Source organism: Terrapene carolina, unplaced genomic scaffold, assembly GCF_002925995.2.
Source record: "Terrapene carolina triunguis isolate 2854851 unplaced genomic scaffold, T_m_triunguis-2.0 Scaffold85, whole genome shotgun sequence".
Classification (NCBI taxonomy): Eukaryota; Metazoa; Chordata; order Testudines; family Emydidae; genus Terrapene; species Terrapene triunguis.
Window position 1 is genome coordinate 4,380,898 of NW_020664436.1, and position 21,855 is coordinate 4,402,752.

Below are 21,855 nucleotides of genomic sequence, written 5' to 3' on the forward strand. Positions count from 1 at the left end.
AGCTCTTTCTTCCTTGGAGTAGGTTTGGGTTGTCAGCTTTTCTGAATGGCAGCTTCCCTGCTGTGAGCACAGCTGGGTGTAAAATTGCTGCAGGAGCTCAGAGAATCTGTTTGGCTTTTTATTAATATATTCCTGTTAGTCTTTAGTGCTGCTAATTGCCTCGTTGTGTCATTCTCCCTGCACATTGCAATTGTGGGATGTTGCTCAGGCATCATCATTTTCCTCCTCTTCTGAATGTAAAAAGTTCCCTGTTCCAGTAGCTGCTGGTGGGCGTATGGATGGGTTGAAGTGTAATCTGCTGTTCTCATAGACTATTTTATACGGTGCTGATGTAGTTAGTCGGGGTGAGTTGGGTTCAGTGTCTGCTCTCTCAGACTCGGACTAAAAGAACAATGTCTTGCTGCCTTGAATGCTGTAACTAGGAATAAACTATGTATTTTAAGAAACAAAAAACAAACAAAAAATACCAATGTGTCATCATCACCATGACCACTTTACATTTGGTGTTCCTTTCCCCCTGCATCCCATGTCTGTTTTGTCTCTGGTGGAGCAAGAGCGCTTTGGGGCTCTTATGTCTGTGGAGCATTCAGCTCATTGTGGGCGGTATCAGAAATAAATAGCAACAACATTCTCTTTTCCACTGCAAATGAGCCTGCTGCTTCTGAGTCAGTATTTTGCTTAGCTATAGCTGTGCTGCCTTCTAGACTGAAGGGAGTAACTCATCTACCTGCCCCGCCATTTGCCCAATATGGCCCATCAGAGAGTTCTTTTGTTGTTGCTACTGCTTCTGTTCTGGATACAGTATAATTTTTCTAGCAGCTTTGCACGTGGTAGCGACAAGGGGAAAATGTGGGCTTTGGTTTACAAAGCATGCACAATACATTACATGCGTGCATGTGTGAAATCACAAAACGTTTTGTATAACTCAGACCGTAAGCCCGTTGGGGTCAGGACTGTCTTTTTGTTCTGTGTTTGTACAGCACCTAGCACAATGGGGTTCTGGTCCATGACTGGAGCTCCTTGGTGCTAAGGTAATACAAACAATAATAATTCATGGAAACAAGCAAAAATATAACACTGCCCTCTCCACATATTCTACTTTCCCCACTATTTTCTACAAGGATGTAGCCGTAAAAAAAAATGGAGATTCCTGACAAAAAATCCAGGGATTCTTGTGGAATCCTGTGAATATAAAAGTGATGTTCACATAAATGACTCCCGATTTGTGAAAAGGGGTGAAAATTTGCCTTGCATTATTTTACTTACATCATTCAGGAAAGGTTTTACATTTTTTCCAGTTTTGCTATATGGGTATTTGTTTTATAAAAATAAACTGAACAGAATTTTTAAAAATCAATTACTTATTTCTACAGCCAAAGAAAAATAAACTCAAATCTGCATTGACGTGAATGGAGCATATCCTAATAAATAATAATAGTAAAAATAATAATCCAGCTACAGAATAGTCAATTATTAACCTTTAGCTAACATGTACTTGGAAAATTCTTTTAAAATATTTTGTAATTTAGCATTTTACTCCCTGTTATTTGTTAAACTTGCCAAGAGGCACAACAGAGAAACACCCCGCTGAGATTGCTTTTTTTGCCCCATTTGGAAAGCAGTTTCACCCCCCACGGTTTGAACAGAAACTAAACAAACATGGTAGTTTTGATTTAACAACCACCTCTTTATATTATCACCCAGAAATTGCATGGGTTTCAAATCATCATCACTGACTCATGTAAGTACATCTCCGGGAACAATGTGTGTTTGTTAGCTGCTGCTGCCCAGCTTATGACACATTTTAACAAAGCTCAGCATTTAGGCCTAAAATCTGGGCCAGATCCACTACAACAATTTACACTCGCTGAGGATCAGCGCCTACAGTGCCAGTCAAATTTATCTAGGGTGTAAATTCCTTTATCTTCATATACATGAGGATGAATTTGGCCTAGCCTATTTAGCTCTTATTTGTTCTGTGACTTCATGCACAGCACTTGCCAAGCACAAGAACTACAGCAGAGCAAATACTGCAAAAAAGGGTATTTGCAAACATTCAGGGGAACAAAACCAGCGAGCTGGATTCAGTGATTGCTCATAAACACTCCAGTGGTTCTGTTCATGTGGATGTCTGGGAGAAGCTCAAACCTATATACATGAGATCACACACAGAAAAATTAGTGTTATCCAACCAGGAAGCAGAAACAATACCGTGAGGCTTCTGTGACCAATCACATGGCTCAATTATAATTATAACTAAAAAAAAGGGAGAGGTAGTTAATAAACAGATATTCACAACAAACCGAAATTTGAGGTAAAAACATTCATTTAACAATGGCGACTGGTGAACAAATTAGTGGAGGTCAAATCAATTATTTAACCAGCTCTGGTAAAAACCAGCAGGTGCTTGTTTTTTGGTTCAGCTCTATCAGGTGTGATTCATCAGATGCAATGTGTACTGTACTGCTAGATAATGGCAACCTTTGAGATCTTTGTCCTCAAGGCCTTTGCAGGTCTATGACCCATGTCCATAACTTCCCATTGTTAGATGGATGACATGAGGCACTAGCAACTGAACACACGTCACTTCTATTTTATTTTTAATCCACTAGTTCCTTTCTGTTGCTAGGATGATTTTTTAACAACTGATAAACTATGTCAAGCTACAGGACTCTTTCACCTAGAACAGGAACATCTTGTCTCGTTGGAGCAAACATGAACATAACATTGAGAAAAATCAGTCTACTCAGAAGACCTTCTGAGCATTCATGGCATAAAGAGACCTGAACCAGGGTTACATATTCATGAAGAAAGAATAATGAGCAAGGCAGAGAGACAGGAAGAAAAGCTATTCTTGCTTCATTTTGCCAGTAGTTACATTCACAATCGTTAAGTCTGATGTAGGAACGAGTTATGAACACTTCTGAGGGCACCTCCCAGGATAGGAGTAGTAGAGGCTGCTATATTTGAGAATGAAGGTGCATTGGCAGTGTTTTGTCCAAGTACCCAGGGTTGGAATAGTAAGGGACTCTGCAGGTTAGGAGTCAACAATGCTGGCAGGAGGTGTGGATGATGCCTAGACATTGAATGCCAAACTCTGGCATTGCCAGTAATTTTCACAAACTCAAAAATTAAATAAATTGACAGTAGTTGAAAGATGAGGGAGAACAAACAGGACTGTGTCATTTTTCTTCATCATTTTCATCTTTTGTTCTTGCCAGAGGCTGAACTGCAAGCAGACATTTTTCAGACAAAATACACCCCCCCCCCCACAACTATTTCTTATAGAGGATTTTTGGCATTTTTGCAGAATATAATTTTGTTTTTATTTCTGTTCTGTTTTGCTCCCTGGTGAGTTGGATGCCTTATAAGTTTTATGAGGGGCAGGGCTGCTCATAGGATTTGAGCTATGTATGATTTTAATAATGATTACACAGCATGTAGGTGCTGTTGGTATGCACACTATATAAGATGGTGAAGAAAGGGATACAGCAGCACTTTTTTGGCTAGCACATTCCAGCACAGACTTGTTATTCCTCATATTTATTTATTCCCATCAACACACCAGAACTCTTTCACCTTTCATATATCACTGTGTATTCAATACAGGTAAGTTAGTAATTTGCAACGGATCATTGATATGAATCTCACCAGTCAACACATTTGCTAGCATAGTCACAGAAGGCAAATACAGAAAACGGGAAAGAACGCAGTCTTCCAACAGCAGTTGTGGGAGCAAACAACCAAATTAGTTTTAAGATGGAGCTTGATAAATTTATGAACAGGAGTACATGATGGGGCTGCTTGTGATAGCAAAGGACTGGACTACACTCAGGGACGCAGGAGATCCCTTCCGGTCCTTTGTTCCTATGTAACACAATTAAAACTGTTGATAAATTGGAGAGGGTTCATAGAAGAGCCACAAGAATGGTTAAAGAATTAGAAAACATGCCTTACCAGTGCCAGACACAAGGAACTCAATCTATTTAGTTTGACAAAGAGAAGCTTAGTTGGAGAGTGAAAGATTCAGAGCTTTAGCATTTCTACTACAGACAGCTCGGGCTCAAGGGACTGAAACTTATCCAACTCATCACAACCCCTAATCTCTCTCATGCACATGCACAATAGTCACTGAACATTCCATCACGCTCCAGAAGATAACCACTTGTTCTGCCCATACGGTAGAGCTGACCTATCATTACCTTCATTTAGCAGCCCCAATAATATTCCACATAGATGTCCTTCCTTAGAGGTTTTTAAGGTCAGGCTTGACAAAGTCCTGGCTGGGATGATTTAGTTGGGAATTGGTCCTGCTTTGAGCAGGGGGTTGGACTAGATGACTTCTTGAGGTCCCTTCCAACCCTGATATTCTATGATTCTATGATTGCATGAGCTATAACCCTGCATTGTACGTACAAGGAAATCCACTCGCTTGCACCCAGGAGTGGCTGGCATTTCCTCCTGGAGGTGCTGCTGACTTCAGATGACAAACAACTGTTATGTAAAGTGAGATGCTTGACATGAGGGCTATTCTTGATTGCCCTGTTCCATCTTATTACAGTTATATAGCATAAAGGTCTTTCATGTCAAGCAACTAACATACAGTGGTAAAGCATTATGCGCCCGTCATCCAGTTATAGAAGTTTTGTAGGTGTTAGTAAATTTTGCAGGGTCTCGGTGAGTTCATGGAGTTATATAGATGTCCCATGGAGCCTAATGTATGAATTTATGAGATTTATGCATAGTCATTGTTTTCAGCTAAAGGCTCTCATATAAGAAACTAAAATAGTATAATATCTATAAGGGATTTTAAAAGCATTAGGTCAGATATTAGGAACAGAAAAGGAATGGGAAGCAGGATTTGAATTCAACTGGTACAGAAGAGAATATGCGTAGACAGACAGCTTTTCCTATTTCACCTGTCCCAAAACGTGAGATAGGGTAGTCACCACAGTGACTGTGTTGGCAAATGCACTCAGCAACCAGTAGATAATATGAGAAAGAAAACAAGAGACTGACTTACCCCAGCCAATGCAGAGATAAAGCCGAAAAATTCTCTGTTCAGAAAAGACCGACAGTACCAGCAGTGTGTACAGGTACATGCCTTCCACCAACAGCCAGTAGTAGTTTGCAGCCACACAATACTGCATCATCACAAAAACCAGGCGGCAGCTGAGTGACTCCTGAGAGAGCAGAAAATACAGGTCAGTGAATGTAGCAGGGGTGGTGAAAAAAGGAGACAACCCCCCCCCCAGAAGTTCTAGTAACATGAACAGAAGAACAGGATTAACTATACACCCCTCTTCCTAGTCAAAAAATATCTTGACTAAATGGATCACACCTAACCACTGGGATAACAAAGGGTCAGCTACTGTACTTCAAAAACACAGCAGGTGAATTCCAAAGCAGAGAACTGTATAAAAGAACATTTACCTTTGTTTCTTTACACATCTACTGCTCTGTATACTCCCCTGTGTATACCTTAAGTGGTAGTTTGCCAGTACAGTACAGGAGAAGGGAAGAGAAGAGTAGCTACAAGATCGTCTCCAGTTACTGAAATCAGTCACTGAAAAATTTCAGGTCCACAGATACTATCTTCTACAGATAAGAATTCCACTATTCCAGAACACACAGTTGATGCCACAATGCTGCCAATTCTTCAAAGGCAAGTGATGTGTGATACCAGAGCAGTATTGCCCTGATGCATCATATCTGACTGCAAAACCCTCTTGGCCATTTCTCTGAATTTTACAACCGATCAGGAATCTAAACAAATACAATTAACAAATTCACTTGCCCATCAAATCATGAAACAAATCTGAACTACTCAGCACTATTTACACACTATGCAGAAGTACTCAGCCCTCCCTGCTTGAAGGAAGGGACTGACTGACAATCCAGGAGGTCATTGCCAATCCTCACATTTATGATTTTATATCGGCTTGTCGGTGCACCCCGAAGTCTGCATGTTACAAATCACAAGAAACTGATTATTGTGTGGGATGCATCCATCTGGTCCCGACAGGTGATCCCCGTTCAGTGAAAGGTGAAAAATGCCTAAGGTTCCTATCACAGTGCTCAAAGAGAGATTAAAAATCTTCCTGATTTTTCCATTTTCCAGTGCCTTTAACCTCCTGCATATGACCTAGAATCACAGCAGATACGTATCTACTCCCATTTAATTTCCAAATCACTGTCTCCCACAACTTGGTAACATTTTACATACCAGCTCTCAAGGGGGAGAGAAAGCAGTTCTCTGGTTTCAGCATCATCACAGAATATTTACATACTTTCTATATTCAGACTAAAGATTAAGTGACATGTTACTTTAGCTCCTCCCAGATTTGGACTCGCATTCAAATCAAATCACCCTAGTTAGCAGGACTATACAGTACCCCAAGAATGACCAGCTCACTGGGTCACCTGACTGGCTGGACAATGTCACCTGTTGCAATGGAACATCTGTCAGAATATTCTGTTGTCATCACTGGAAATGGTGAGTGTGGAGTGAGGGGGGGAGGTATGGAGCATTTACCAATACAGGGGGGAGGGGGGAGAAACCTGCTCTTGATGTTTTCTCTGCCCCATGGGGACAAACCTCCAAAAGGACAAGAAACACAACGGGGTAACAATTATTCATAGGTAACAAGACTGGGATTGCATGACTAGAACTGTATAAAATGTGCCAAGGGACTCAAAGGAAAACCCTGTGGAAGTGAAGAAAATATTTTGGACAAACCTCAGTAGAAAGCGAAAGTTTCATGCAGGTGATGGACCACTGACCTCAAAAGCAACATAACTCCTGCCCCTACCTGGTAGGAGAGGAGTCCTTCCCACTGGTGCTCAGGCGTAGCTGTTTTGTACATCCACTTCACCACAGAATCCTTAATGAAGACAGATACAGCACGTAGGATAAAAGAAGTGAAGAGATTCAGGTGAATGTAATTCCTAGTGCAGTGCAAATGCCTGTAACAAGAAAGCAAAGCCTGAGTCAGTGACTGTGTGTAGGCTGCAATGATACCATGGGTATCAATGAGAGAGGAATTGATAGATTCTGTTCAAAATCAGTGGATACCCATGCAGATGAGTCACTGGAAACTCATTACTTGCGAATGGCTGCGGGGATCTGAAACTCTCTGTAAGAAATATTCACCTTTAGGCAGAAGCCTGACCTGGAAAATTTCCGCCCAAAAGGTTAATATTTCAGAACAATTGGAGTGTGTGAAAAATAGGGAGTTATAATGAAACACAATTTACAACCTTAATTACAATGATCACAGCTGAGGGATCTAAAGGACTGGACTTTTTACATAATGCTGTGTCTAAACTATTTAAGTGATCCTTCAGCAAAGAAAACAAGAGTGCAACAGGAATACTTTGGAAAGGTTCATGTGCTGGTGTGCAGCAAAGCAGCAGACTATGTTAAAGTATCTGTCCCCGTGAAGGGAAATTATCATACATATTAATTATCACTTAGACAACAAGAGAAGACTACATTCATCAACAGCATCCCGAGAGGATCACAAACACCTTCCATGAGTCTAAAAGAAACACGATTTTCACCTTTGTGGTGGTGATAAAAAACAATGATGGAAGATCATCTTCTTCGTGAATTTCAATAGCCAGCTGCACAGACAACAAAATTGCTACCTGTCAAACGTGTTTTGGGCGTGCAACGGAAACGGGAGTTGTGTGATTGAAACTCGGCAATGAAGTGCTGTCAATATTTTACCAAAGTTCTCCCACTAATATTTCCTCCCTCAGCCTTGTGACAAACTCTATGTAAGCAGAAACACACATGCTGTAGAGGGGAGAGATGGGGGAACTCTATTAATTTGTTTTTCCATTTAAACAAAGACACATTCTCACAACTAGGATCAAGAAAGTAGGCAGTGCCACTTGGAAAATTCATATTAAGCTACGCTCTGCTGGAAGTGATTATTTTTTATTTCTGAAAAATATACTGAGCATATTATAGAGGAACAGTTGTTACGCCTATATTTTAAAGTCCTAATTTTTCAGCTCTGCAACGTTGACTTGGAAAATAGATTTGGCCTGAAATTTTCTAGATTTCATCAGAAGGCAAAGAAGAATATTTCTGCAAAGCCTGAAGAAGATTCATGAAGCCACTTTTAAGTTACAGGTCATTTCACAATGTAACCATGTTTAACTTTGGTCACCCTCTAGCTCAAAACTAGCTTGTTGCTACCCTTTCAAACTTTCCATATTCTTAAATCTGCTTGAAAATTCATACACCAACTATACATGTTATATATATACAGAGAGAGAGAGAGAGAGAGAGACGTGAATGAAGAAAATAATTTGTAAGTAAATACAGTTACTGATTAACTGCATTGTGGGTAGTTTAGGTGTCCAATACTGCTCCCATTGATTTCAATGGGAGGTATGGGGACTATCCTGTTTCCATTGCTAAGCATAGAAGGTTTCTACCATTGACTTCAGTGGGAGCAGGACTGGACACTACTTGTTTGTGAGCATGTTGCCCCCTGTTGGCTGTTTGCACCTTAGAATTAATATAAAGGATATTCTATAGCGAACAGAGATCTTCCTTTAGTTCAAGGTGGAAAATCTGTGGTTTGGAACCGGGGTTCTGCTCCCAGCTCTGTAAGCATGCAAGGTTGCTGTGGATAGTTAGAAGCTGAGGCTGCAGTCAGAGTCCAACAACATGCGGATGTTAATTCCAAGGAAAAAGAAATATCATGCTTCCAAATGTTTAGGGTTAAGTCCTTCTGACAACTAGAATTTGTCCTGATAATTATGAATAAGTTGAACAAACATTTTTTGAAATTTAAAGACTTTAAAATGGCTCCTTTTTTATGTTTTTGTGAAGCCTCTAACATTCAATTTTTCATTTTCTTATGTTACAGTGCTCAAGTTTTATAAATGATGCAAAAGGCAAGTACATGTGTCACTTAGCACATTAACTGAAGTTATTTGTTCTTGGATTGACAGCAGAACACAGTGCTCAGCTGGAGAGATTGGAACTGTGGTTGGGAGTTTTGAACATCCTCCTTCAGAAAGATTTTGAAAACACCTGCCATGTTGGCTCAATCTGCACCATTTCAACAGCAAAATAAATTGCTCCTCAGGAGTATTTTTATGAATTCTGGGGAGAAGTCATCTTTGGTGGGGGTGATTTAGTGGTAGCCAGAGAGCAGTGACTCTGAATCCCTAAACTGTACTAATGCCTAAACGTGTGAATCATCAATCCTCCCATGGCATTGACGGAGGCAGAACTTGTCTTTCTGGGTTTCCCACAAATTTCAACTCAGTGGTAGTCATTTTAAGCTCTCTTTGGAATGCAAAGAGCAGTCACTGGTCCCATGTTTCTCAGCTGAAAAAAGATAAAATACAATAGACCAGGATCAAATATCTGCATTTCCTGCATTTTCTAGATGTCACTCTGAATGCCCCCGTATTTGCATCTGCTTGCTCAGTAACCCCAAAATTCAGACAAACTAGGCTAGAACCAATGAAATTGCAGCAGGCATGCATGGTGCATTTATGGAAAGATGTATGGTCTAGGTCAGGCTGCCAGCATTTTTTTGATCAAACCTAAGCAATCTAACAAATGTTCCAGGGTCCTTTCAATGGCTTCTCAGTCACCAGACTCTGTTAATTTCTATGCTCTTCCACAGAATTTGATGGAGTCATACCTAGAAGAAACTAATACATAGAGCTGACTGGAGGATGGCAATTCTGTTTCATGGCACTGTTAGCAGTTTGGGGGGGGGAGGGGGAGGGAATTGTTCCACAGTGGAACAAAAATCTTTCAAATATTTTGGCAAAAATGGAATTGCATTGAAGTGTCTGTTTTCCGATCAAAACCTTGAGGTGTTCATGTGGAGAGGCTGGTCTGGCAGGTTCGAGTCCCTGATTCTGATCTGGGACGAAAAACTCTGCTCTGAATCAGGCAGAGCAGGGACTTGAACATGGGTTTCCCCACCTCCGATGCCAATCCCCTCACCACCCTAGAGTATGATAGGGTCAGTCTGTCCTCTCATCCCTTCCAATGAAAATTTTGTCAAAACCAATACACCTCCGCAAAGCATTTCAGCTTCAGCAAAAGCATATTTTGATAAATTTTCATTTTGTCAAAAATATTTCAACCAGGACTCCGAGTAGTTTAGAAGCTAAATATGTTTGGGAGAGATAAGGTGCAAGAGGGGAGCAGGAAAGGGTGAGAGGATGACAGGAGTAGAACGGGGAGATGGTAGAAGGGAGAAGCTGAATGTTTCAAAGTCTGATGCTGTTTAGACTGGTAGAACAGCGTGGCTGCTTCCACTCTGCTTTGAACTACATCAGGATTACCTGAATCCAAGAAGGATGGCAGTTGCTATTACCAGGGCAGAGAATGAAAGAGCATATCCAATGGTGTAGATGACTGACACATATAGGAGTTGTTCCTCTGGTGCGTCCTGACAGCATAAAAGGAAAGAAAAGACAGCACTCATTGGACCTGTTTCTCTTCTCCCATCTCCCCATTACCTTCCCGCCAACCCTACTTTGATGACACCTACTATTTTTCCATCCCTTTATTAGGTACTCAGAGGCACACATTACAAATCAGAATCTTCCACCTTTCCCATTCCCCAAACAAACAAAAATCCCACCCCAACTTCCCATTCAAATACACGAGCTTTGCAGCAAGCCCAGAAAGTCAATAAAACGAGGCTATTACAGAACAAGGCCCAAGGGAGTGGGAAAGGGAGTGAATTCCAAATCCAAAGGACACTGTCCTTCCTATCTATATTGCCATACAGACAGACACATCAACACATCAATTCTGCAATAGCAGATATAAATTCTGAAGCCAGCATTTTCAAGCGGGGATGCCTAAAGCCATGTCCCTTAATGCCATATTTAGTGGCTTTTTTCATACCCAAGTTTGAAAATTTTGGTCCATGTCTTGGGGAGAAAAGATTTTTTGTAGAACATGCAATAGCTAGAGACAGGCCTGAATCCTGATGTTTGGGTTGTGGGGCAGGATTTAGATCCTGAATTCTGATTCTGGATCATCTCTAATCACAAACCTAGTTCCAAGACTCATCTATTTTATTTCTCCACTTTGGGTTGATGAACTACAATTACTGAGCATTGTGCACTGTGCTGTACAAAAGAAGACACTCTCCCTGCTTCAGAAATTGATAAAACCATTCAGAGGCACACGGCACAGCATGTGAGGGTTCAGGCTGAGTGCAGAGGCCATCACTGACAGGTTTTGTGGAATAAGAGTGTTTTAAAAGGAAGGATTGAAGACTGCTTAGTCCAGGAGGAGAGACTTTGTCAGGGTCACAGCCTGGCACAACTTCTGAGACTCAACAGTTTGAAACATCAACGCAGCCCAAACGGATGTTTAAAGTTTAAAGGACATGATGCCTCCTCTCTCATCTTGGAGGATGTTACATTAAAACAAACCTTAGGGTGATGGCAAAACACTATCAGCTTGTGATATTTGTGCAGAGCCTCCCTCCGACATTCCTAGTGGGTTTGTGTTTGGGGGATGCCCACAACATGACAATGATTTTTACCCAAACTAAGCCCTCAGTGGTTGGATACACGTTGTGATAATTGGGCCTAAAAATTTACCTTAATTGTGAGCTCAACTGTAAAAAGTACATAAAAGTTCATAAGATGTCACAATAACCTATAACAACACGTACTGATGGGAAAAGGTATGAAAGGGAGACAGAAAGACTGAATTAGTCCAAACAAAAAGGCATACCAATATAACTCAAGGATTGTGTTAAGATCATCCCTTGTAAACAAGAAAAGCGTGGAACCAAAAATCAGTGAACCAAAACTCATGTTTTGAAAACTAGGCCTAATTCGTGAACAAAATCATGAGGGGATAGGCTATTCCACCCACCATTCCCTTGGTGGGTCCTTAAGAGACTTTGGGGAGAAAAATGGGTTACTGGAGTGAGGTTCACCATCACCGCCCCCACCACCACCACCTTGTGGGACCCCATGCCTTCATCATCCTGATCCTGAGAGATATCTTGACCAGACTGGGTTCAAGAGAAGGACTCAGATGACACTGCCACCCTTACCAACTCCAGCTGAGTCCCAAACACCATCTGATATGAAACAGGATCGGACTTTAACATAGACCATAAGAAAGGCCATATTGGGTCAGACCAAAGGTCCAGCTAGCCCAGTATTGAACAATGCCAGGCGCTTCAGAGGGAATGAACAGAACGGGTAATCATGAAGTGATCCATCCCTTGTCGCCCATTCCCAGCTTCTGGCAAAAGTGAGGCTGGGGACATCATCCCTGCCCATCCTAGCTAAAAGCCATAGATGGACCTATCCTCCATGAATTTATCTAGTTCTTTTTTGAACCCTATTATAGTCTTGTCCTTCACAACATTCTCTGGCAAGAAGTTCCAAGGGTTGTGCGTTGTGTGAAGAAATACTTCCTTTTGTTTGTTTTAAACCTGCTGCCTATTAATTTCATTTGGTGACCCCTAGTTCTTGTGTTATGAGAAGGAGTAAATAATTCCTTATTTACTTTCTCCACACCAGTCATGATTTTATAGCTCTCTATCATATCCCCCCCCTTAGTCATCTCCTTTCCAAGCTGAAAAGTCCCAGTCTTTTTAATCTTTCCTCATATGGAAGCCGTTCCATACCCCTAATCGTTTTTGTTGCCCTTTTCTGAACCTTTCCCAGTTCCTTTATATCTTTTTTTGAGATGGGGTGACCACATCTGCACGCAATATTCAAGATGTGGGCGTACCATGGATTTATACAGAGGCACTATGATATTTTCTGTTTTATTATCTATCCCTCTCTTAATGATTCCCAACAGCAGCAGCAGCTCCAGCCCATCTCAACTAACTTCTTCTCTTTTCCCCAGGACAGTTATTACCATCTCTGATACTCTCTAAGAGTCTGTCAAACAAGAAGGTTTTTCCTTCTAAACACTCTCCAGCTACAGAGAAAGGGAACAAGGGATGTTGTTAAAATAAAAGCCTTACTTAATACTTTACATTTCAAATGCCTTAATTGTTTTTCCTTCTTTTCTTTATCTTTAATAAGAGGTTAACATGATTTTTAATTATATGTTTGCCAGGGTAATAAGCAGACCGAGGTCTCTGTAAACCAAAACCAAACCTTCTTTAACACAGTTTAATGTTGGACAGTGACTGGGTTATATTGACACCTTTAGCCCATATATTCCATCTACTTTAATACAAATGCACAAACATATTTGAAAAGCAGGCAATTAGGAGTTCTGCATCTGCTAAAGTGAAAATAGAAATAAAAATCGCAAGCTATTTCCATATCAGGAGGTGACACAATGTATTCAGGGTTTAACATAATTGCCCTCCCCCCCAAGCACTGTATTTTATGGAAATGAGCTACGTACCAAATGGCCAAGTGCTGCCATAAGGTATTTGTCTACTTGGCAGCTCTCAATGTATAGTTAAGGAAGAAGCTTTAAACTGCAAGTGGAATTAAAAATGATCAGGCATGCAGTCTGTGTTAGGCTAAAGCTGCCTCTCCATGCCACAGAGCTTTGAAGGAGTGGGAAAAGGGATGGGGCTGCAATTTAGGGGACTGCTTACATTTCCTAAACTTTCCTTCAGATGTGTTGAATTTCTCTTCTTCCCTTTCATAGCCCTTTCCAATTTATAATCTTCCTGCTCCCTATGAAGGGTTGTGGCATTGCAGAACAGGGAGTTCTGGGAGAATAGGAACCCCTGATCGTTTTGGGGATCTCCTATGTCTGGACTGTTTGTCCATATCTATACTAGAGCATGGAGCTCCTTGAGACAGGGACTGTGCACTCAACAAATAGGTCAGAGGAAAAGGGCTAGTCCTATAGCATGCTGAGAGCTCTTAACTTCTCCCAAGGTCTAATGCCAGGAAGTGAAATTGACCAGTCTAACTTTGCTGCCCAAGTTCAGTTAAAGTAGACAAAGAGCATACATCATAGAAATGTAGAACTGGAAGGGACCTCAATAGGTCATCTAGTCCAGTTCCCTGCATGGAGGCAGGAATAAGTATCATCAGACCATCCCTGACAGTTGTTTGTCTCATCTGTTCTTAAAAACCACGGAGATTCCACAACCTCCCTAGGCAATTTGTTAACTAACTTTACAGAAGAAGTTTTTCCTAATGTCTATCCTAAATCTCAATTTAAGCCCATTACTTCTTGTCCTGTCCTCAGTGGCTAAGAAGAAAAATGTATCACCTTCCTCTCTATAACAACCTTTTACATGCTTGAAGACTGTTATGTCCCCCCTCAGTCTTCTCTTCTCCAGACTAAACAAACCCAGTTTTTTCAATCTTTCCTTGTAGGTCATGTTTTCTAGATCTTTAATCATTTTTGTTGCTCTCTTCTGGACTTTCTCCAATTTGTCCACATCTATCCTGAAGTGTGGCATCCAGAACTGGACACAATACTCCACAAGAGGCCTTATCAGTGCTGAGTAGAGGTGGAAGAATTACCGGGACTTCTCGTGTCTTGCTTACAACACTCCTGCTAATACATCCCAGAATGATGTGGTTTTATTTTGCGACAGTATTACATTGTTGACTCATATTTAGTTTGTGATCCACTATAATTCCCAACTCCTTTTGTGCAGTACACCTTTCTAGGCAGTCATTTCCTATTTTGTATTTGTAAAATTGATTATTCCTGCCTAAGTGTAATACTTTGCATTATTGTCCTTATTGAATTTCACCTTTTCTTCAGTTTGCCAAGGTCATTTTGAATTCTAAGCCTGTGCTCCAAAGTGCTTGCAACCCCTTCCAGCTTGGTACCATCTGCCAGTTTTATAAGTGTACTCTCTATCTATGCTGTTATCCAAATCATTTATGAAGATGTTGACTAGAAGGAGACCCAGGACAGATTCCTGCAGGACCCCACTCAATATGCTCCTCTACCTCAATTGTGGCTCATAACTATTCTCTGAGTACAGTTTTCCAGCTAGTTGTTCATCAACCTTATAGTGGTTCATCTAAGCTATGATTCTCTAGTTTGTTTACAAGAAGGTAATGTGAGACAGTATCAAAGCCTTACTAAAGTTGAGATATATCACATCTACTGCTTCCCTCCTATCCACAAGGCTTGTTCCCCGGTCAGAGAAGGATATTAGGTTGATTTGACATGATTTGTTTTTGAGAAATCCATGTTGAGTGCTATTTATTACTTTATTTTCATCTAGGTGCTTACAGATTGATTATTTGCTCCATTACCATTCTGGGTACCAAAGTTAAACTGACCAGTTTATAATTCCCTGGGTTGTCCTTATTCCTTTTTCATAGATAAGTACTATATTTGCACTTTTCTAGTCCTCTGGGATCTCTCTCATCCTTCACAAGTTCTCAGAGATAATGGCTAATGGCTCAGAGATCTCTTCAGCCAGTTCCTTAAGTATTCTAGGATGTACTTCATCAGGCCCTGCCGGCTTGAAGACATCTAACTTATCTAAGTAATTCTTCACTTGTTCATTTCCTATGTTAGCCTCAGATCCTACCTCATTTACACTGATGTTGCTATATTTGTCATCTGATCATTGGTAACTTTTTTAGTGAAAACTGAAACAAAAAAGGCATTTAACACTTTGGGCATTGCTGTGTTTCCTGTTATTGTCTTTCTTTCCTCATTAAACAATGGGCCTACCCTGTCCTTGGTCTTCCTCTTGCTTCTCATGTATTTGTAAAATGCTTTCTTCTTACTCTTTATATCCCTAGCTAGTTTAATCTCATTTTTTGCCTTGGCCTGTCTAATTTTGTCCCTACGTGCTTGTGTTGTATTTTTATATTTATCCTTGGACCCAGTTTCCATTTTTTGTATGACTCTTTTTTTTAGTTTCAAGTCACTGAAGGTCTCCTGGTTAAGCCAGGGTGGCCTCTTACCATACTTCTTAACTTTCCTATTCACTGGTATCATTTGCTTTTTGTGCCCTTAATAATGTCTCTTTAAAAAACTACTAATTCTCCTGAACTCTTTTATTCCCCCCTCAGACTTGCTTCCCACTGGATCCTACCAACCAATTCTCTGAGTTTGCTAAAGTCTGCCTTCTTGAAGCCCATTGTCTTTATTCTCCTGTTTTTCCCTTAGAATCATAAACTCTGTCATTTCATGATCACTTTTACCCACGCTGCCTTCCAACTTCAGATTTTCAACCTGTTCCTTCCCGTTTGTCAAAGTAAACGGCGGAAAGGATTATTTTTTAACAATTCAGTTAATTTTAATCATGCAAGGTGTTATTAGCAACACAGGGAAGGACATTATTTTTGCCCTGACAGCGTTCCCTTGTGGGAAGAAAACAAAAGAGATGAACATTAAATGTCTTCACCACAGTGAGTTAACACTACTGTATTTCATCCCTGTGCAGAAAACTAAAGGCAACTCAGTTCTCTCCTAAGGCTTTGCAGCTTCTCGCCTGGTACCATTGTGTGGATCACAGTATTATGCTAGGCTGAACTGAGCATCTGTTTACTGGATCAGCACTGTGCTTGTCTGCATTACTTCCTCCAATGCTCTTATCTACACCAAACACTAAGCGAGATTAAATAGAGAGCCTTAAAATTTCTTACTGTTAGACTCACTGGGGCCAGTTAGAGAGATCAGGTTGAAAAAGCTAATTTCAGTAGGAATAATACATAAGTGTTGACTTATTACTATTTTTTATAGGCAAAACCTCTTCTCCTTACCCCGTCTGATGCCTCACATTCAGAAATGTTCTTCCATGGCTGGGTGGAATTCTCCTTCAGCAGCCAAGTGCCCTCAGGAGTGCAGAAGCGGTAAACTTGTCCATGGAGCACTGCCAACGACAAGGAGGGAAAGAACACAGACTTACTGGCAAGAAGAATAGAACAACTGCAAAGCTTAGCCTACCCTCTCCCCCTCACCTGTCGCCTTATTACAGCTATTCTTCACCTTGTTCCTTTCCTGTAACAAATGCTTCAATTCATTCATTCTCACAGCCAACTGTGTACAGCTTCCAAGAACAACATTACAAAGGCCTGGTCTACACTACGACTTTAATTCGGATTTAGCTGCGTTAATCCGAATTAACCCTTCACCCGTCCACACTACAGAGCCAGTTAATTCGAATTAAAGGGCACTTAAAATCGATTTCTGTACTCCACCTCGACGAGCGGAGTAGAGCCTAAATCGATTTTGTTAATTCGAATTAGGGTTAGTGTGGCCGCACACCACCGAATTACTGTGTTTAAGTTAATGGGGTAGTGTGGCCGCACACCACCGAATTAATGTGGTTAAAAACCGAATTAAGGTGCTTAGTGTGGCCGCGCACAATCGAATTTATACAACCTGTTTCCCAAATTCGAATTATCTAAATTCGGATTAATCCTGTAGTGTAGACATACCCAAAGAGTACTCCAAAGAGCACTCCAACTGTTCAGCAGCAATAACCCACAGAGTTTGTGGCTGAAAACAAACCTCTGTTTGGTGAGGAAACTGCATGTGTTTTGTTAGGAGAAAAAATGGATCTAAACTGAATGCCCAGATTCAAACACCCCAGAACTTTAGGAAAGTTTGATCCTGAACTTTGTGACTTAAGCCCATCTGTAGTATGTATGCATATGTGCAGGTTCCTGCCAAAGTCTCCCTGCAAGCTGAGTCATTACAAAGTTGTCTTACCAGGAATGTAAGCAAATACCCAGATTTGCTGAGGAGATAGAGGAACACAAAGACCACATATCCCCTCCTCTCTTTGCCTATACTAGTCCCAAAATTAGTAACAGTGGTAACAGGGAACACTCGAAAAGGGTATACTAAGATGCGCACACAAAAATGTGGATGCTTGGCCAAACCTCTGCTCTAAAAATTGAGCCATAAATCTCTCTAAGCTGCCCACACATTTTTTTACTCACGCAAAGAGAGTAAAACCAACAACAAATCAAGAGCCCTTCAGAGGCTGTTAGAAGCCTCCTGCTATGAGATAAGATTAAAAGGCATACAATAAAACAGAACTATACTGAACCATTAAAATAAAAGTAGGAAGAGGAGGGATCTTTCAGATACACTGTAGTAAAGGGAACTTTGTGCTGGTAAAAGTCTTATCCATGTATTTAGAACAGACTCTCTCATTATGGTATGAAAACATGCTGGAGACTCAACACTTATCCACAAAACAGGTACAGCAGCAGTGCAAACTGCTTCCCAAACACTGTAGCTTGCTAACATGCCTTAGCCTCAATCTAGACCACCTCTTGGTTGAGAAGGTACCATAGTTTGATCACCAGGGCCAATTCAGCCCCTGCCCTTTGCTGAGACAGCAGTGCGACATGGACATGTACCCACTAGAAACTGACCAGAGAGCATTAATTCATTTTACATAAGTCATCAAGGAGCCTTTTGATTACAGCTTTGACTAACTATCAATCTGATCCAGATTGAGCCTATATCCTGTTGTCAATATACCAAGCCAACCAGTTTCCTGCTTACTACAAACTAGAGCTGATCGAAACTCCAAATTTCTGTTCTGTGGGAAATTCTGACATTTAAAAAAAGGAAGTTCCAAATTGGAAAATAAAGTCAACATTTTCTGTAAAACAAAATTAACAAAAACAAATCATTTGGGGTTAATCAAAACATTTTGATAAAACCAAAATGTTTCAATTTTCACTTTTTAAATTTGATTTTAAAATTAGGGTTAAAATTATTTTAACTTATAATACAAAATAATATAATATAGTTATTTCACTGCAACTGGTAATTGCCTTGGTAATTGGTATTGTAATAAGTATTGTAACTGGTATTCTAATGGGCATTTGGTATTGTAACTGGTATTGAAATTGGTAACTGGTTTGCTTGTTAATTGGTGTTTAGTACTTTGTTATTAGTATTATAGTTATAATATAATATAAAATTATAAGCTAGTAGAGAATTTTCTTCAGTAAGTGTGTCTGTCTCTCTCTGGGTCTATGAAAGAAAGAAAGAGAGGCAGCCTGTGCATGTAACGTATTTCATATTCATTAACCACTTTGTTTGAATGCTTCATCATCCACTCCCTTTATTTATAACCTGTGAAAACTGTAGGGGATGTTGCTGCATTGCCAGAGATTGCTTGTTAGGTGAACAGTAGTGAACAGAAAGGGTTAATTTTCCTCAAGATTTAGTGGATGACACATTAGGCAGGTGAATTGCTGCAGAGGACATTAATGTTAGAGCCACTAACTCTACTCCAGAAGTCAGAATAATGGCTGAAATAAAGGAAAGCTTTGAATCTACACAGAAAGTGTTAGTAACCTTGGATTGAAACGAAAGGCCATTTTAGCAGTTCACCTTTAAGATGCTACAGGTTTATCTTTAAAATATTACAAAACAAAATGCAGTAATAAGCCAATCTGGACCATACGATCCTTCATACTTTAACCTCAGTGTGTCTACTTCATTGGCTTATTGCAAAACTCTCTACCCAAACCATTTACAAGATGAGGAGATAAAATGTGGGATGACCAAGATGCATCCACAGGCCAAAGGAGGCTAAGGAGTCCTACAAAGAGGCCCAGGCACCTCTTGTTTTTAATACCACACGCTGTAGGATGCAGAGACGATGAGACCCAGCATGTAATGATCAGCCTTGACCCAAAGCGAAGTATACTATCTTTTTAAAAAGTTAGATCTAAATGGCAGTACCTTATTGCTTCTTAGGATCTGTTTTTTGTACTGTAATTATATAGAATTTAAGATCAACAAGGGTATGTCTACACTGCAGCTGGGAACACACTAAAAATAGGAGTGGTGGCACTGGTGATGACATGGGCTAGTTGCCTGCATCCAAGCTCACACAAACCCCTGGATCCAAACTCAGGAGGCTACCTTGATTGGCCGCTCATGCCACAACGTACACACTGCTAATTTTAGCATAATAGCTCAAGCAGAGCTCACATGAGTCTGCCTACCAAGGCTGAGAATCACACTTCTGAACTGCAGTATAGACCTTTCATGTTTAAACTTCCACAAAGAATGTGACATTCTAGAATTAGCCAGTTTCATTAATTCCCAATGTTCTGGAAAAGGTAACAGTTTTCTCTCGAAGGCAGCAGTGACTCTGTACTGAATGAGTAACAACAGAATGATTTGCTGCCACAGATTGATGTGGTCCCTGATCAAGTCACTTGACCTTCAATGCGGAAGACAATACATTTTAATGGAGGAGTTTCTCCTCCTTTGAAGAACTCGTCTCGGCTCATTCCTAGGCCTGGTCTACACTACCCCCCCAAGTCGAAGTAAGGTACGCAACTTCAGCTACGTGAATAACGTAGCTGAAGTCGACATACCTTACTTCGAACTTACAGACGCGGTCCACACGGGGCAGGCAGGCTCCCCCGTCGACTCCGCGGTACTCCTCTCGTTGAGATGGAGTACCGCAGTCGACGGCGAGCACTTCCTGGTTCGATTTATCGCGTCCAGACCAGACGCGATAAATCGAACCCGAAAGTTCGATCCCCAGCCGCCGAACTAGCGGCTAAGTATAGACCAGCCCCTAGCTGAGTTTATCGTTCAATGTGGCATGAGCGCACAGCTCGCTGGATGTGTACATGCAGTCAGTTCTTTGCTGGGGAAGTTACTGTTTAAATGTCTCACTCCCATACTTGAGTTTCTTTGCAATAAACACGCACTAAGTCCAGGAATCCTGCATTTGGCTTTGAAGTCCAAACTGCAGCTGGCAGCATGAAACCCATGAGCAGTCTCAACTTTGTTGGGGAAGAGGGGTTCCAGCTTTTACTGCAAACCTATTTACCCAGCTATATATTTACAGTGGGCTCATCACCATAGTTTCCTAAATTATATTCTTAGCTCCTGCACCAGGGATATTTAAAACTAGGCTGAACAGATGCTGAGGAACAATCTTCCACTGGTTAACACAGGTGCAACTGATCATATAACTGATCAGGAATTTCCCATCACGTATTTCTGGCTTTAAATATCCAGTAAGCATTTGTTTTCCCTTGAATCTTGTATTCTCTTTATTCTGTCTGTATATTGTAAAGTTCTGCTCTAAAGGGGTGGGTGATAGGCAGAAAGGAATCGTGCTGCATAATCAAGAGGCGGTTGCTGTGGATAGGAAGGCAGCAGTGCCTCCTCCACAGTTTTGTGGTGCTCCATGCTGGAACATTCTCTGTTCTATGTAAGCTTCTAACTGTACTAACCCTGTTCCCCATAAATGGGGCATCAGACTCCCTTTATGTCAGGACGCAGTTTTAGTTTCTCAGTGGATCTTGTATTTAATATGTGCAGACAATATTTATTATTATACTCAAAAACTACATTAAAAGAACATTAAAGGTAGAAAGTCAAGCACTCCAAAGTTAGGAAATGCCAGAATTAAAGTCGCCAGTGCAATGTTTTAATTCAGCCCCCTTGTCCGTATATATCATCATACGATTTTTAATTACATGATCATTACTATTTTTCCACAGGGCCCTCCCTGCCTCATTCAGTTCCCCGGATGAATAGTGCTCACAAAATGGGTAGCTATTCCCTATTTCTTGTATCCTTACAACTCAGTGTGTGGCTCTAGGCCTTATTTAACCACCCCATACAACCTCTGCACTGAACACAGAATTAGTAATTTTCTCATGGAATTTTATGGTGTTCTCATTTAGTATCTTAGTTCTTTACAAAGATCAATGCATTAACATTCACAATACCCCAGTAAAGTGAGGTTGCATTATCTTCATCCCCATTTGGGTACCTAGAAAATGAGTGGGCACCTGTGAACATTTTGGCTCAAGTGACTTGCCAGCATCACCTAGGAACTCTGTGGCAGAGGCAGGGATAGAATCCAGTTCTCCACTGCAGCATTCAACTGCCTAAACCATGAGATTGTTCTCTCTCTT

The 21,855-nt window shown here is 40.8% G+C and overlaps 1 protein-coding gene across 1 annotated transcript in view; it reads right to left on the minus strand.

Annotated features, from left to right (window-relative positions):
• Positions 1-21,855, minus strand: part of GLP1R (glucagon like peptide 1 receptor) — a 96,136-nt gene that overhangs the window by 17,942 nt on the left and 56,339 nt on the right. Inside the window, exons 4-7 of the mRNA XM_029911035.1 lie at positions 16,696-16,805; positions 10,333-10,439; positions 6,813-6,966; positions 5,024-5,183 (exon numbers count right to left, since the gene is read on the minus strand). Coding sequence (XP_029766895.1) covers positions 5,024-5,183; positions 6,813-6,966; positions 10,333-10,439; positions 16,696-16,805 — 531 coding nt within the window. The remainder of the gene's footprint in view (positions 1-5,023; positions 5,184-6,812; positions 6,967-10,332; positions 10,440-16,695; positions 16,806-21,855) is intronic.